General features: G+C 40.5%; 1 protein-coding gene across 6 annotated transcripts in view; it reads right to left on the reverse strand.

Annotated features, from left to right (window-relative positions):
- Nucleotides 1-17,424, reverse strand: part of ptprea (protein tyrosine phosphatase receptor type Ea) — a 261,033-nt gene that overhangs the window by 25,813 nt on the left and 217,796 nt on the right. For all 6 annotated transcript variants that reach the window (XM_080205632.1, XM_080205628.1, XM_080205629.1 and 3 more), the window contains 5 exons: nucleotides 16,846-16,922; nucleotides 16,641-16,677; nucleotides 12,210-12,307; nucleotides 7,767-7,886; nucleotides 5,902-6,062 (listed from right to left, as the gene is read on the reverse strand). In XM_080205632.1, coding sequence (XP_080061758.1) covers nucleotides 5,902-6,062; nucleotides 7,767-7,886; nucleotides 12,210-12,307; nucleotides 16,641-16,677; nucleotides 16,846-16,922 — 493 coding nt within the window. The remainder of the gene's footprint in view (nucleotides 1-5,901; nucleotides 6,063-7,766; nucleotides 7,887-12,209; nucleotides 12,308-16,640; nucleotides 16,678-16,845; nucleotides 16,923-17,424) is intronic.

Below are 17,424 nucleotides of genomic sequence, written 5' to 3' on the forward strand. Positions count from 1 at the left end.
TTAAAAGTACATGTGGCCTCGAACGTTCTCTTAACTAAGAATTTCAGAAATTTTCATTTACATTATTTCATCATAGTAACTCACTTCCTTTGGGCAAACTATAGGCAAAACCCATGCAGGTAATAATGGTCTGGTATGTGTTGAGCAATTCTCCCTATGTCAAGAATAATAAATGGAGTTTTGAATAATAATTCCAAATTAAACAAGTGTGACACATTCATTCTAATCTCAGGTGCCTGAATAACCAATTTTACCTCACAGTCTGAGGTGGGGCAAACACACTGCCCTGGCAGCACATAACAATTCATTCCAAATGTTATAGTACTGACTCATCTACCAGGTAGGGAACCCATCACTTCAGGAATTAATTTATTCATAACTTCAAATTACTTCCCCAGTTTGGGGAAGAATGGAACAGCTTGGTCAGCAGGCATTTGTTAGCAATCTTTTTTTTAAAAAACTATTTATTTGCCATGTAAAGCAAGGGGATGTAGGAAGTAATCAAAACCACTGCCAGTTTTGCATGACAGGTTCGATATCTTTCCCTGCTGCTGTGAATCGACTGAGCACAACAGCAGGAGGCGATCCTTATCCAGTCTTTGTGAAGAAGGACTTGCTTTATAAAACCTGAGCAGTCTCCTCTGTAACCAGGCCAGCTCCACACTTTCCTTGGACAGTATCCCAGTTCCTCTGGCTGAGTCTTAAAGAGCTGCTTGTGCTGGTTCAGGGGAGGGGATGAGACTGGGAGCGAGCGATGAATAACGATAAGTCCAGATTTGCCACGTCGTAAGTCAACAGGGGAAAAACCTAAATGTTGTGAACTGAAAATATTTTCTTGGAATGTGTGATTTGCAAGTATTTCACAGGCATAGTATTTCAAATGTAAACACTATCCAAACCTCTTCCCATCCCTTGGTCACCTGGGGGCCCTGTGCTATGGATTGGCATGTTTCATTTGTGATCCCACAGTTCACAAACCTGACTCCCCATTAAAACACCATCAGGTTTGTACTTAAGGCAGCACCAGTGTCACTGCCTGTTTGCTTCTTTGCTAGATTCTAAAAGCAGGCATCTCTGGAAGGCTCCCCCTCTGCTACATATTTAGACTAAATTTAACTTACTGACATTGTGATTAATTCAAAAAGAATTGTGTGGCTTGGTGATAAAACCTGTTTTTTGTGCCAGATCATGTACGATACGGTTTTATACATCTCTCACATTGTGAATTGTGTGTACGGGTAGGTGCTAACCATAGCATGCACAAAGAACCACATTTCAACCACCAAAGCAGCACATTCCACTTTTAAGAATGCCTGTTATCGACTTCAAGTGGTGCTGCTGTACATTCAGATTGTAAAATACAGACATTCTGACAACGGATAGGAGGAAGATTTTAATTTCACTTTTCACTCACCACTTCATTTAATGGTTTTAAATGAAATATCAATTATGTTTTCATTTATTTTAAAATGTTGATCTTGGACCACATTTCAGGCCAAATTATGGAGATATACATCCTGCCTGTCTATGTGCAGGATAATGTTACAGAAGTATCATAGGAGCAGGCCAGTGCCACACGGATTCTGCTCACTGCAAACATTCTGTGTCATGTATTTGTCTCTACCTTAGGCTACACCATACACATTTTTGTTTTGCCCAGATGAGGCAGAATAGGGAATTCCAAAGACTTTTAGGCAAACACTAATTCCCAAAACAACCTCCATGTCTGATCAGACCAGAATTAGGAATGAATGACATAACATCATTCAAAGGACAAGCGATACCACCATAAGCAGGTAACTGTCTATTTTAATCACTCAGTTATCATCCCTTATGATATTAATATTCTGATATGCTTGAGGTCCAATCAGGTGGTGAGTGTATTTGTAGGGGGCTATAAAAGTTGGTTTTCTGAGGGTAGATTAAATGACTGATGGCTTAGCTGATATTTTCTTTAGATATTACATATATCTTGGAGACATTTCCTCAAACAAGCTTCTGAGGTTCCTATGGCACAGGTGGCCTGACCTTTCACTAAGGATTGTTATCTTGCAGGCTGGTAATAATGCAACGTACATATTACTTTGACAGTAGCTTTCTCGAGAAAAGATTTCAAGGGAAATACACAATTGCCTAGGTTCCCTGAGTACAACAGTATAAAGCACATCTCCACACTGAAACCTATGTTCCACTTCTGAAGGACAAGCATGAAGCATAAAGAGATTAAGAAATTGTCTCCTGAAACAATTGGAAAGATTTTGGATTTGGATTAAAGCGAGAACAACCTTGTGTTATGCAAAGAGGAAAGAGCTGTCTACACAAGAGCTTATAGCTGATGCGCTCTGCTTACAGATACCAGCAGTGCTACCAGTATTGATTTCTAAGAAAGAAACTTCATAATACATGAGCAGAATGGTTCACAGAATTAATATATAAGGTTGTGTAAAATAAAGTTCAAATCCCATGGTAGGATTAGCAGAAGCATCAAAACTTGACATATCCAAACTCCCCTTATGAAGGTATAGATAAAAAGATGTTTAGCAGTGGATTTCCTTCAAGGGGAATGCGCAGAGACTGATATAGCTATTTCATAAACTTTAATGGAGCTGCTTCCAAAAGGAGATGCTGAAGGGAGTATTGAAATGAAATACATAAAATGATGGATGAGAGAAATTAGGCTCATTAGTGCCTGCTTTTTTTGGGGGTGTGCAAACATGAAAGACAATGCAAAATAAACACTCAATAACAAATTTATAATTGCAATTGCAAAGTTGACGAATTGCTCTTGTGCATTCCCTTAATGTGGCATGGTGGCACAATGGTTAGCACTGCTGCCTCACAGCGCCAGGGACCTGGGTTTGATTCCTAGCTTGGGTCATTGTCTGTGTGGAGTCTGCACATTCTCCCTGTGTCTGAGTGGGTTTCCTCTGGGTGTTCCAGTTTCCTCCCACAGTCTGAAAGGCGCGCTAGTTAGATGCATCGACCCAAACAGGTGCTGAAATGTGATGACTAGGGGATTTTTGCAGTAACTTCATTGCAGCGTTAATGTAAGCCTACTTGTGACACTAATGAATAAACTATATAGTTTAATGCTTGCCTTCCAATAGACCTTTACCCGTCCTGAAATCTCTCAGGTTAAGTCATTGAGATTTGTTGCAGTTTCTTAGGAGATCAATCTGAGCCAAATGCGTCAATGTTACAAAGCTGTTAACACAAACAAAAGGCACATTGTGATTTTTCTCTTCAACTGTGTCCAATTTTGGAAGCTAGGCATACAAAATGGGTGGAGAAGTTAACTGGCAATGTTTCAGTTGTGGTCCTGCTATTTTGCTGCCCTTTGGGATTTTCGGCTCAAAGCGACTAATTCCACACTAATATCAGAGAGATATAAGTGGGTGAGGATGGGATATCATTGGAGTCTCCATCATTACCACCATATTAATTTGATGCAGGGAATACTTGCTTATTACTGGCATCTGGATTTTGTCTTGGTAAGTCAGAGGGTATTTCAAATTGAACACCATTATTGCCCTCAATCCACCATCATCAAGATATGGAATTAGTTATAGTCATTTAAAGGTATAGAATAAATGGCTATTCTCTGAGCCTTGTTCTCTGCTCCAAACCTTTGAAATCCCCTTCATCCTCAGAGCTGGGTTCTCTGGCACAGACAAGGATTAAACCTGAAAGATTATTCAGATAGCCTGGGCTGGAATGCTAGTGTGAACACCAGGCAATTCAGATGCAAAACAAACCTTATTCAACAACACTACGCTGGGGAAATCACTAAAGCAAAAATCCTGGCTCAGAAATCATACTTTCAAAGTGTAACAGAATGATGACATATTTCAAGATTTTTTCCTTGATTGTGGGATCTCTATAACTTCAGTGGTGCCCCACATCTCAAGCTTAGAACTGTCAAGCAAGTGAATTCTTGTGGTGCAGTGGGTAATGTCCCAACCTCTGGGCCAGAATTTCTGGGTTCAAGTCCTACTTCAGGATTTAATGACAATGGGAAGTGGATTTATAATGTGGCCTAACAGGTTGATTATCAGAATGTAAATCCTTCCAGTACGCCTGATTTCTGGCAGTCGAGCAGGAGAGTTTCCCCAGACATACTCCAGGAGGCAATAGCAAACCATTGCAGTACTTTGCCAAGCATTATCATATACCAATGCAATGGAAGTCCATGGTTACCAATGCCCTCTTTGGATATGGTATTCTGGAGAGGTAGAGGACTAAGTAAATTACACAAAGTCTTTGAATTTTTCAGCTTTGGTCTCCATCTATAAGGAATGATATACTGGAGGAGGTACAGTGAAGTTTCATGGAATTAGTCTTTGGGGAAAAAGCTATCCTGTGACGGGAAGCTGAGCAAACTGGGTTCATATTCTCTGGAGTCTGGAAGAATAAGAGGCAATCTCATTGAAACCTACAGAATTCTGAAAGAGCTCCATAGGGTAAACACAGTTTTTTTTAATTCATTTGTGACAGGAGTCTCTGGCTGGCCAGCATTTGTTGCCTGTCCCTCATTGCCCAAGAGCCTTTGAGAGTTTATCATGTGACTCCAGAGCCACAGCAACATGTAGGACAGACCAGGTAAAGACAGCAAATTTCCTTCCCTAAAGGGTATTATGAACCAGATGGGTTTTTCTGACAATTGACAATGGTTTCATGGTCATCAGTAGATTCTTAATTCCAGATATATTTTATTGAATTCAAATTCCACCATCTGCTGTGGTGGGATTCGAACCCAGGTCCCCTGAACATTAGCTGAGTTTCTGGATTAATAAACCAACGATAAATGTGAATTTATCAAAATTAAAGGTGAATCTCTGGAATTCTCTGCCCGTTGAAGTGATGGAGGCTGCCTCGCTAAACATATTTAAGTCACGGGTAGATAGGTTTTTGACAGACAAGGGAATTAAGGGTTATGGGGAGAAAACGGGAAAGTGGAACTGATCCACTTCAGATCAGCCATGATCTTATTGAATGGCGGGGCAGGCTCGAAGGGCTAGATGGCCTACTCCTGCTCCTATTTCTTATGTTACGTTCTTATGTTACGTTCTTATGTTACGTTCTTATGTTACGTTCTTATGTTACGTTCTTATGTTACGTTCTTATGTTACTACCACTAGGCCATCGCCACCGCCTACTGTTTCTGCTGGTCAGGGTAACTTGGGGTACAGTCTCAGGGTTCAGATGGGCAAAATTACTTCAGTCTAGTCATTGTGAATTTTTGGAATTCTCAATGCCAAAGGGTTATGGATGCTCCATCATTGAACACATTTAAGGAGGGGGTAGGGCTGGCGGGGGAGGGGGGGGGAGAGCTGGCGGGGGAGAGAGGGGAATAGTGAGAAAGAGAGTGAGAGAAAGAGAGAAGGTGAGAGGGCAAGAGAGAAGCAAAGCAAAGAACCCAAAGGAAAAACAGTCACATGGAAATGAGCAACATTGGTAGATTATTAACCTCAATTTCATTTACCGCTTTATCATCTATGAGGTCAGAATAATTCAGATGGTTAACTCACAGGTAGTCCACTTATGCTTTATGCATTAAGTATAGGATAAACATCAACTGATAAAATTTATTTTGCAACATCAACTCAAGAGTTTTTAAAGGAAATTGGGCACAAGACAGTGTTCAGAACATTCAATTGGCATTTCATACTGAAACATGGCATGTGTCCAACCAAACAACATAAAATTCTGACCAATGTGTTCTTTATCAAGGTAATACAGAAGAAGCACAATGCTACTCTTATACAATCATTAATTATCAATAGTTCTTTTCTTATAACATTTCTTGATAGCAATACAGATTAAATAGCTTGTGTTTATAATGCATATTAATAAACTGTCACATAACACTGCAGAAGGATGTAAAATATATTCAGCAATTACCTGCAATGAACCACAATAGGTCCTGAATGTGAGGGATTCACCACTTTAACCTTCTTCAGAAATTTGAGCATGCCAATGGGTGCAAATGGCACGCCAAAATCAGGCCAGCTCGTGAAGTGAAGCTGTGTCACTAGCCTCGGAGATTTGTTGGCCACTCTTTGCTGTAACAAATGAACAATCACATGATTCTCACACATTGAGAAAGGCACAAGTACATTTAAATGTTGTGAAAATCTAAACTGCAGACAGTACTCCAGTGTGATTTCCACCGAGTAATTCCAACCTTTTTGGTGTTTAGTATATTTTTTACATTAAACTTCAATATATTAATCCCCAATAAAGAATAAAATGACATTTTCCTTCCTAACTGCCTCCTGTACTTACATACTAACTTGGTATTCCTTGTATAAGTACACCCAAGTCTCACTTAATATCAACATTTAGCAGTTCCACGCCTTTTAAAACATTCTGGTTTTACAATCAAAGTGAATAACCTGACAGTTCCCCCATTATACTCCATCTGCAACCTTGTTGTCCATTCACTTAACCTGTCTATAGCATTTTGCAGCCTCTTTGTGTTCTCCTCACAGCTTACATTCCTCCTTAGCTTTATATTATCGACAAACCTTGATAGATCAGTTTTGGTCTCATTAATGTAGCCTGTAAATATCTGAGTCCTCGGCACTGATCCTTGTGGTCCTCCATTTGTCATTGTTGGCCAAATTTGAAATGCATTGTTTAACCCCCCTTCTCTGCTTTTCTTCATTAATCATTTCTTGATCTGTGTTCATATATCACCCCCAGCTCCATGTGCATATTAATCTGGTATATTAACTATTTGTATGGTACCTTTTCGAATGCGAAGTACACTACATCTTCCAGTAATACTGTAGACTTGCTTGCTATCTATTACCTATACTCCAACAGAACCTTCAATGGAGGGGAGGTGGGGGGCACTTGGGAAGAAAATGGCTCTTGAGGACGTATTTTAAAAACTTCCATCACAACATTTCAATGAAACTTTAATTTCCATTACAGGCGGGGTGATATATTTGTTGGGATACTTTCATATTCCAAACAGACCAGGAAAATGAAGTATATGTAGTTCAATCATCACTAAACATTAGCTGATATAAGTTGGGACACCTAACAGTCCAGGTGGAGAGAAATTTCCTATCCATAATCTCTAACTAATTCTGTAATCACACTCAGACGGGCCATGCAGATAGATGATGAGAAATAGGTCATACTAACTGGTCATGGGGGCCAGGAAAGCTGGGTCCTGCTGTATAAGATTGGAAGCTAAGGAATATCATTTTGCAGCAATGTGAGGACTATGAAGAAATGTTGCAGTAAACATGTACTCAGGAAAAATGAAGCAAAAGATTCCCATAATAATTCTGTAATGCTAAGAATATCATGCAAGCTAACAACAAGTATGTATTTTTATGTAAGAAATATGCTGCAGGTGCTGGAAATCTGAACTAAAAGCGGAAAATGTTGGAAATTCTCAACAGTTGCAGCAGCTATGGACAGTAAAGCAGAATTGTTACCTGATGAACGTGGAACATTAACTTGGTTTCTCTCTCTATAGATATTGCCAGATCCACTGAGTATTTCCAACTGTCTTGGTTTTGAGTGTATTTTTATATTACACTTTACTATATTAACAAGTAAAATCTTATTTACATGGGTTTTTTCATCTGGGAATTAAATTTTATCAAACTGAAACATTTCTGAAGGTGGTAACAATATCTGTCATATAGAAAATAATGGGTATTTACTTTTCTAAAATTTGATTAATCAGAACTTCCTTCTGCAACTAATATAGTTCACCAAATAAATAAAATCCAGAAAATACTTGCATTCTGTATGGTGAATTTGCGTATGGTATAATCCACAAGAACTGTGACGTCTTCTACTGATACCCGAATTGCTCCATACGTCCACATTCCCTGGTCGGGCCAGTACTTGTAACACTTCTCCTGCAGGCATAAGCACGTATTTAAATATAATCAGTACAATAAAAATACAATTCATTTCAACAATAATTTCTTTGGTAGCTATGCATGGTCCATTATAGAAAATGTTTTTTATTCCTCTATTTATCTTGAATCAGAAACAGTATAATAAAATGGCAGATGATAAATCATCTAAACCCTTCACTATAGGGGTCACAGAGGTTTACAGCATGGTAACAGGCCCTTTGGCCCAACTTGTCCATGCCGCCCTTTATTTTAAGCCACTAAGCTAGTCCCAATTGCCTGCGTTTGGCCCATATCCCTCTTTACCCATCTTATCCATGTAACTATCTAAATGCTTTTTAAAAGAAAAATTGCACCCACCTCTACCACGGCCTCTGGCAGCTCATTCCAGGCACTCACCACCTCCTGTGTGAAAAAATTGCCCCTCTGGATCCTTTTGTATCTCTCTCCTCTCACCTTAAACCAATGCCCTCTAGTTTTAGACTCTACTACCTTTGGGAAAAGATGTTGACTATCTAGCTGATCTGTGTCCCTCATTATTTTATAAACTCTATAAGATCACCCCTAAGCTTCTTGCGTTCAGAGAAAAAAAATCCCAGTCTATCCAGCCTCTCCTTATAACTCAAACATGATCAAATTCTTACTAATCATAGAACAATATGACAACATCAAAATTTGATGACATTCATTTAATATTTTGGTGTGATTTACTGACTGGCAAACATATGGCACAATGAGTAGAACTACTATGCTGTCCATGGGTAAAACCAAGTTTTCTCCCATTTATGGGATACAATACTCATGATTCGCAATCTGAGAGCCAGTTCTTTTGATATAGACAACATGCAAATTTCAGTCGACCTCCTCATTCCAATGGTGGTTCTGTTAAGCATGACTGTTGCTGCTGGCTGACTGATCTGTCAACAGGGGTTCCAGCAGCACGCCTAGATAAAAAATGTTCAGTGAGCCTGCATCTCTTAAAGGCAGCCTGCTCTCCCTTAACGGAAGGTGCAGTCATTAGAAGGAAGTTGCTGACTGCCTGCCAAAGTGCAATTGGCTACAAGAGAAAGTAAGCAATCGGAGCACCAAGGAAGAGCGAGGGTTCCCAGTTACATGAATATAGGGCTGGAGGCCTTCGTGATGAAGGTTAACAGAAGGAGAGAGGTCATGCTTCTGCCAGGGACATCCTCCCTATTAATGGAAGTAGGTGGTCAGGGAGGTCAACTACTAAGAACTGAGTAGAGACAGCAGGGGGCACCATCACCAGGAATGTGGGGTGGAATAGAGACAATGGGACCCTTATTCAGTGGGTGCTAAATGTAGGGTGCAGGAGAAGAAGAGACCCCAATTCCAAGGGTGCTGAATATGGGGTGGGAAAGAATAGATGATCCTGATTCAGTCGGTTGCTGAGGCCTAAAATGGCTGGGGGCATGTAGTGCCATTGCCACAGAGGTAAACATTGCCACCAAGGGAACCCTTCTGGTGTAAGGAGTGCCCAGAAAGGAGGACCCCACGTCCCCCACATCTGAGCCCACTGGAAGGCCGCTAGGTTAACTTGATAGTCTCTCCATGTGGTTATAGGCCTCTGACAATATGCTTAAACTACTTAAGTTATTCAATTGGACATGTGGCTCTACCACTATTTACACCATGAGGGAAAAAAAGTGTCAGGACAATGTTAGGCATGCTCTCCCCTGTTGTCTTCCCTCACCATTTTGTCAGCCTTCCCACCCCCAGTCCACTGTCAATGGGTCTGGAAAATTTCAGCCTGGAATCTGACCCTCAAGTCCTAGCAACCACAGTATAAATAGTTCAGTTCTGCAGGTTATGAAGCTAGTGAATGCATCTTTAAAGGACATCTCCACCAACTAGAATAATCATGGGAGAGTTTAATCTTCATAGAGATTGGACACTTAATCAAGGTGGCAAAAGTAGCCTGGAGGCTGAGTTCATAGCGTCTTTGGGACAGTTTCTTACAACAATACATTCTGCAACCAACCGGGTAACAGGCTATTTTAGACCGGGTATTGTGTAATCGGGTAGGATTACTGGGAAGAGAATTAATTTTGAAAATAACATATTAGTGTTGCAATACCTTGGAATGTGTTGCAATTTTCATGGGGGGGGCGGTGGGGAAAGTAGTCAGGAGCCCAGTCACCTCTAACTAATGACCCGTTAAGGTCCTTGAGGAACTTGCTAACAAGGCTGGGGAGGACCTGAAGGCAATTTTCAAATTGTACATTGCTAAATCCAAACTGTTTGAAGTACATTCATGCGCAGCTGCCAGGTGCAATGTGGAGAACATTTTTTTTCATGCTGAAAATATTTTGTCACGAGAGGTTTTTGTCCTGGATTAGGCATAGCTTCTTTCAGTTGGCTGTTTGGCCACTTTTGTCTGTAGTGAGACTGCTGGCCCTCTGTGTGCAGTTTTGGTCGCCGCACTTGCGCAAGGATATACTGGCCTTGGAGGGAGTGCAGAGGAGGTTCATTAGGCTGATACCGGAGTTGAGGGGGTTTGACTATGAAGAGAGACTAAATAGATTGGGTTTGTACTCGTTGGAGTTTAGAAGGATGAGGGGGGATCTTATAGAGACGTGTAAGATAATGAAAGGGATGGATAGGGTAGAGGTAGAGAGATTCTTCCCGCTTAGAAAGGATAGCAGGACTAGAGGGCACAGCCTCAAGATAAGGGGGGGGACAGTTCAGATCAGAGTTGAGGAGGAACTTCTTCAATCAAAGGGTGGTGAATCTCTGGAATTCTCTGCCTGTTGAAGTGGTGGAGGCTACCTCGCTAAATATATTTAAGTCACAGGTAGATAGGTTTTTGATAGACAAGGGAATTAAGGGTTATGGGGAGAAAGCGGGAAAGTGGAACCGATCCACTTCAGATCAGCCATGATCTTATTGAAAGGTGGGCAGGCTCGAAGGGCTAGGTGGCCTACTCCTGCTCCTATTTCTTACGTTATGTTCGTATGTTATGTTCGTATGTTATGTTCGTATGTTATGTTCGTATGTTATGTTCGTATGTTATGTTCGTATGTTATGTTCGTATGTTATGTTCGTATGTTATGTTCGTATGTTATGTTCTTACGTTATGTTCTTACGTTATGTTCTTACGTTATGTTCTTACGTTATGTTCTTACGTTATGTTCTTACGTTATGTTCTTACGTTTTGCCTCCTCTTCTACAAGATAGCTGCAGGTTGGCTTTGACACCCTGCATGAACCCCTGCTGGCCCAATTAGGGCATTTATATTTGAAGATTGTGCCACATGGGCAATGCAGGCTGAATGGAGTGCAAAATTATGAGGGATATAGATAGATAGGAATGAATCTTTCCCCTTATTAGACTGCGTCAATAACCAGGGGGCTTTGATTTAAGGTGAGGGATCGGAGATTTAGAAGGGATCACCTTTTCATCCATAGGATGGTGGGAATCTGGAATGCATTGTCTGAAAGGATGGTAGAGGCAGGATTTCTCACAACATTTAACAAGTATTTAGATGAGAACTTGAAGCACCATAGCATACAAGACTATAGATCAAATGCAGGAAAATCGGATTAGAATAGGTAGGTGCTCGATGGCTAGTGCAGATATGATAGGCCAAAGGGCTTCTTTTTGTACAGTGAAGAACTATACAAGAGGTCAGCACCTGGAAACTATTGGGGTGTCAGCTCCCTGACCCCGAATTGAAAGTCAAGCCCTTGGTTACAGTTTGAAAAGTGCCTGTAATACATAGGAATTAGGGGCAGAAACATGCCAATTCAGCCCTTCAAGCCTGCTTTGTCATTCAATCAGATCATGGCTGGTCTCTCCTGGTCTCAAATCCACCTCCCCATCTGTTCCCCATATCCCTCTTTCCCCTTTTTATTGGAAATATATATCTCCTTGAAACCATTCAATGGTACAGACTCCAATCCTCCCTAATCCTTTTGCAATAGAAACAAGTGTCTTCATTCCTTTTACTCATTTTGTAGATAAAACTTAAAAATACATTTGCTGATAATATATTTTAATTTAAAATCTAAGTTAATTTTATATTTCAGGTGGTTTAATTGTTGCCGCACTACCATGTCACTGGACAAGCTAAACATTGAGGTTTCACGGCAGAGGTATTCCAGGAAATGGAACCAGCTGGAATCTGTAATCTTGCGTGTGAATCAGTAAAAACTGATCAAGAACAGTTTTTAAGAAAGAATTTATTGGTGAAAATATTAAACTAATAATCAAAATCAATGATACATATTCCTCACAAGAAAGGGTATTTAAAATAGGCAGAATGTCATGTTTTCAATAATGTAATCTGTGTGTTCACATACTCACCTCCTTCTTCTCTTTTACATTTGTTAACATAACTATAGTAGCGGATTTCTGTTCCCATATCATTCGCCAGAAATCTGAAACAGTATCCTCTTTGGGACCTTTTGGGAATAGACATAGAAGTGAGGGACCTGCTTCAGAAATCAATCCACATAAAAGGTAACTTCACAAAACCTCAGTGCTTGCATGATATGATTTTTTTACATTATTCTCCTTTTCAATTGAGCTGATGGTGAACCATATTTTCCCCAGGTTAATTTGCATAACAGCAACTCCTATTGCTGTTTGTATCAGACAAATAGTTTGTGAAAAATCCAGGCTTCTTTGATTCTGCTATATTTTATGATAATTATTTGGCTGAGTTGTCTTGAACCTCTCTAGATACTGTACCTGTGTTCCATTTGCTGAGGTGTTTGAGGGTTGTTCTGTGAAGTCCTAACCTAGTAGCAGTGCTCCATCTGGCAAAATCCAGAACCTGGTGCTGGTTGGAATAGTGGCAAAAGGAGAATCAGCTACAGATTGTGTGTGTGCGTGCGTGCGTGCGTGGGGGGAGGGCGTGGTGGTGGTGGTGTAGTGTACATTATTATGATCAGGTGAGGAAGGGTCAAATTGGTCCCCTCTTTTCCCTCTCCTTCCTTGTTTGACCATAATAGGTTTTGGTTTGGAAAGGGTATACTTGCTAATTTAGTGAGTATTCAACTGTTTCAGCATTGTGATCAGAAGAAAACCAAGGCTGCCTTTGCCACCAACATTGTGCATGCGCAAGTTGTACTGATTTACTCTGATGTCACTGCGAGCAACGGACCAGGCAGCAGCTAGGAGCAGAAACTTATCAAACAACTACTAAAGATGTTATCCCATGAAATTTGAAAGATATTTTAAGCAAATACAAATGCTGTGAGAAGACATGCATCTCCAAAGTAGTAAAAAAACTCGCATTGCTTCCAACAATGTTCAACCAACAGCTCCCCAAACTGCAGCTAATGATGCAGCAGGTCACTGTTTTGGGCACCAATTTGGTGTTTTAATCTGCTCATGGTGTCCCCTCTTGGTCTCGGTTGGTAACTTTTATCCTCAGTCAACGGGCACCAAACTGCTACAACCACTTATGATTCATTCAATCTTGCACCTCCAGCTCTGATTAGCTTACATACATCCCCCCAGAAAGTGACATATGACCTTATTATTGGTCTATGTGGAATCAATCATGTCCTGGTGTCCACCCACTCTGTGCTATCATGTTAGATGAGGGTTTTGCTGCCACTGTCTCCCGCCAATTACGTCACCGGTTTCCTGTGTATGCGTGGACAAATGTGCATGCACAGACGGGTATTGGGGTTCAACTTAGTAACCATCCTGACTTGGCAGGAAGCACAGTGAAAAACTAAACAAACAGGTGTTCTTGAGTTCAACAAAGAAAAAGATTAGCTTTATTATACTGATCCAAGTAAAATAATAAAATGCAGTCTGACTTTCACACACACTCATAGTTACACCTGCACACCAGTAGATTTACAGAGTCCAGAGAAACAAAAGGAGTGTAGAGTCTGTAGTTTGATGACTCGGCTGGCATCCGCCTGAATTTTAGCGGACTCGTGACTTTCTTTAGGTGGTCTTAATGCCTAAAGGTGATCTTAATAAAAAATATAAGCTGCTGACTTGGCTGTTCTCCTTGAGAAGGTGCTGCTAGGTTGAATTATTTCAAGAAGTCTCCATATGCAGCAGACATGCCCCTGGATGGTCACAGATAGCAAACAGTTTGAAGTTTGCAAGGTGGGTTGGAGACGGAGGGAGGACCCCCCATTCAAGCCATGTCTCTCAGCACCTCAGCTGCTTGTCTTCTTCTTGCACAGAAAACAGAAGCTTAGAACATACCTGCATTAGGCCCATCACATGCCCATCACCCAGTGATTCAAGCTTGCTCATCACTAGTTTATTCTCTCTTGCAACTTGGATCAGTTCATTATGGGGAATCCCCCTCTCAGAATGAGGATTCTATTGTTCAAGTGCTTAAGGCATTCCCATTATACCTTGATGAGTTCATGTCTGGGGATCCCCACTCAGCTAAGGACCTATCATCCAACCAATTAGGCTTACTAGATTGTCTCCACTAGTTGAATGCCTCAAATTATTGCCTTGATGCCTTAAAATGGAAACAGTTTATGTGGCTCACTCATATATCCCAAAACATTTTCCTTGATGGATCTTTCCAGACATAGTTGTCTCCAACAAAATGAATTGGAATGTGGAATGTGACAAATTGGGGGTAGCCATCTTTAGCCGCCAGCTCAAGTTACCTTTTAACTCTGTGTTTAAAAATGTGTTTTTAAAAGTTCAATTCAGCGTTCCTCTGGTGGATTAAAAATCATTATTTGACACAAAGCATATTTTCATGACAACACTGACTTGCCAGTGAAGACGTCACAGGTCAGTTAGCCACACTGTGGATGGTGGGCACTCTTCTTTGTCAAAGCCACTCACATCAGAACCTAAATTATGCAGTTGGTGATGAGGAAGCTGAATATACAGCTCTAGATTTAACTGTCTAGGTGATCAAGCTGGCTAGTATGAAGTATTGGGTGTGGGTTCTTTCAGAATACAGTACACAGAGATCTATAGTAAGGCTTGTGAGGAAATTCAGAGATTTGTACTGACAGCTGCTGGAAGCATGCTAGGTATGATAAATTGCGTTTACAAACTTAGGCCTTACAACCCAGGGCTTATGACAATATTGTTAAGGTGCAGAGAGGCAAATGGCAATGGATGAAGCTCTAATTCTCCCTCGGTGGAGCCACCATTCAATAGAGCTTGATGGGTGTCCCATTGTGTGCTTAGGAGAATAGTGCCAATACATTGTGAGTTATGCCCTCACCATGTTACTAGTGAGGAACTCCTGGCACATTTTGCCCATTCAAGTGTGGACTCAAACCTGGGCTTAGCAGGAGATTCAACTGAGTGATTAAATGCACAATTCTAAATTGGTTGAACTATCACTGTGAACACTTTGGAGGGCTCAAAGTTCTGTCTTTTATCTGCATCAAAGTGCTCTGAATTTTGATAACTGTAAACAGGGAGGAATGTGTACACTGTATGCTGGACAAACGGAAGCAATACAGGTGAGCGTAGATTTCTCAGTAGTTTTGGATTCAGCCTGCCTATCTGGCTGACTAAATCCCCAGTGTCGGTACTCAAAATTATGGGCAGTGAACAAATCTGACCAAGACTGGTATGCATTAATCACTGAAACTCATTAGTTTTGTGCTTCCAACAGGTTGTCACACTTGGAGAGAGCAGGTTGGAGATGCTGCAGTGCTGAGGTCTTGAGCTTTGACTCCTTTGATAACAGCTTCCTTTTGGGAATGTTTGTTGGTAAATTTAACACCCCCCCTCCCCTCTCCAACATCATTTTCCTTTCTGGGGTGAATTTAGCACAGATTCTACTTCAGATAAACTTGTAACAAAGCATTCAGAATAAAGCCAGGACAAAACATTCCAATTCTTGAGTTGTTGGTTTTACATCCAGCTTTTGGGGGAATTAAAAAAAAATTGGGATATGGGCTTCGTTGGCAAGACCAGTGTTTGTTGTCCACTCTTAACTGCCCTTAAGGTGGTGATGATTTACTTCCTTGAACTGCTGCAGTCTATGCCAATGCTATAAACTAATCCTTGAAATGACACTCATTTTCAAACAATCCCTACATTGCAGAAGAGGCCATTCGGCCCACCAAGTGTGCACTGACTCTGTCACAGAGTAGCTTACACAGGCTCTCTACCGGCCCAATCCCCATATCCCTGTACATTTACCATGGCCAATTCATCGAGGGGACACATCTTGCGAATACTAACGGCAATTTAAGATGGCCAATCCACCTAAGCTGCACATCTCTGGACTGTGGAAGGAAACCAGAGCACCCAGAGGAAATCCACACAGACTCGGGGAGAATGCTCAAACTCCACACAGACAGACACCCAAAGCCGGAATTGAACCTGGGTCCTTGGCGCTGTCAGGCAGCCATGCTCACTACTGTGTCATCGTGTTAATAAATGTAGCACTTCTGCCTCCATTTGTTCCCAAGATTTATATTTATATTGTTTTATATGTTTATATTGATATGAACACAAATGAAAAGGACCTTAGGGTACATATAATGGTTTACCATCAGTGCGACTAGCTATTAATCTATAATAGCATCTTCACATCAAATGATACTCTTGATGTATGTGTATTGAGAGGAAAACCACATTGAAATATAATATTGATTCTTAATGAATGGAAGAGATTATGGTGCCAAATATCAAATCCATTATGTTTATCTGGCCATGTTACTGAAAGCAATTATTACAAATCATCTGACATTTATTACTATCAGATAACAGCTTCTATCAGTGAATAACACAAAGAACAAGTAACAGGTGATGTTAACAGTCACTTACCCTGAGCTGCTATGAACTTATTCTTCACTTTAAAACCCTAAGGGGAAAAATTTAGTATTTAATTTGTGATCAAGTTACTGTAGTCTGTCATATACTTACATTGTGTTACTTTTCTTTATATTTTGCACAGTAATTGTTTTCTGATATGCTGATTAGAATTAAATGCATTACAAATAATAGTTTATTAAAAAGAATGAGCACCTACATCAACGTATGAGGCATTAATGTAGTCGGAGCCTGGCATCCCATCTATAGCTGTCAAAGTCACTCTGTAAGTGTCATCTGGAAGAGTTTGCAAGTTGATAAAGTTTATTATACTGGCAACAAAATGAATGAAGAGTCACCAAGCATTAATACAAATCTATTCCCTGCAAAATGCAGTCACAAAGCAGTACATTAGATGCTATGCCTACAATACACGTGGCAAGAGTCCATACCTTTCTCTTGCATCCCAAAGTTATGAATCAGGAAGGGTTTGTGTGGAAAGCACATGTCATGTAAATTTATGGCTCCAGTCCCGAATGGAAGCAAAAGGTTGTGGGCCTATGTTGAAGTTCACTAATAGCATAAACGGCCAACTATCTAATCAGTAGAAACCTGGCAATAGGCAATATTGTGATTGACACAATAAATATATTTTCCTCTCATTGTTACTGCACAAAGAAATTCATGATTTACTAACTCTATCTACGATTCCTTTTGCAAATGCAAAATCCTTATCAACTGTCTCCTTGTTATGATATGGAATTACTTCAAATGACCTACTTGCCTATTTACATTGTTA

The sequence above is a fragment of the Carcharhinus amblyrhynchos genome, chromosome 17 (genome assembly GCF_965287045.1).
Source record: "Carcharhinus amblyrhynchos chromosome 17, sCarAmb.v2.hapA, whole genome shotgun sequence".
Taxonomy (NCBI): domain Eukaryota; kingdom Metazoa; phylum Chordata; class Chondrichthyes; order Carcharhiniformes; family Carcharhinidae; genus Carcharhinus; species Carcharhinus amblyrhynchos.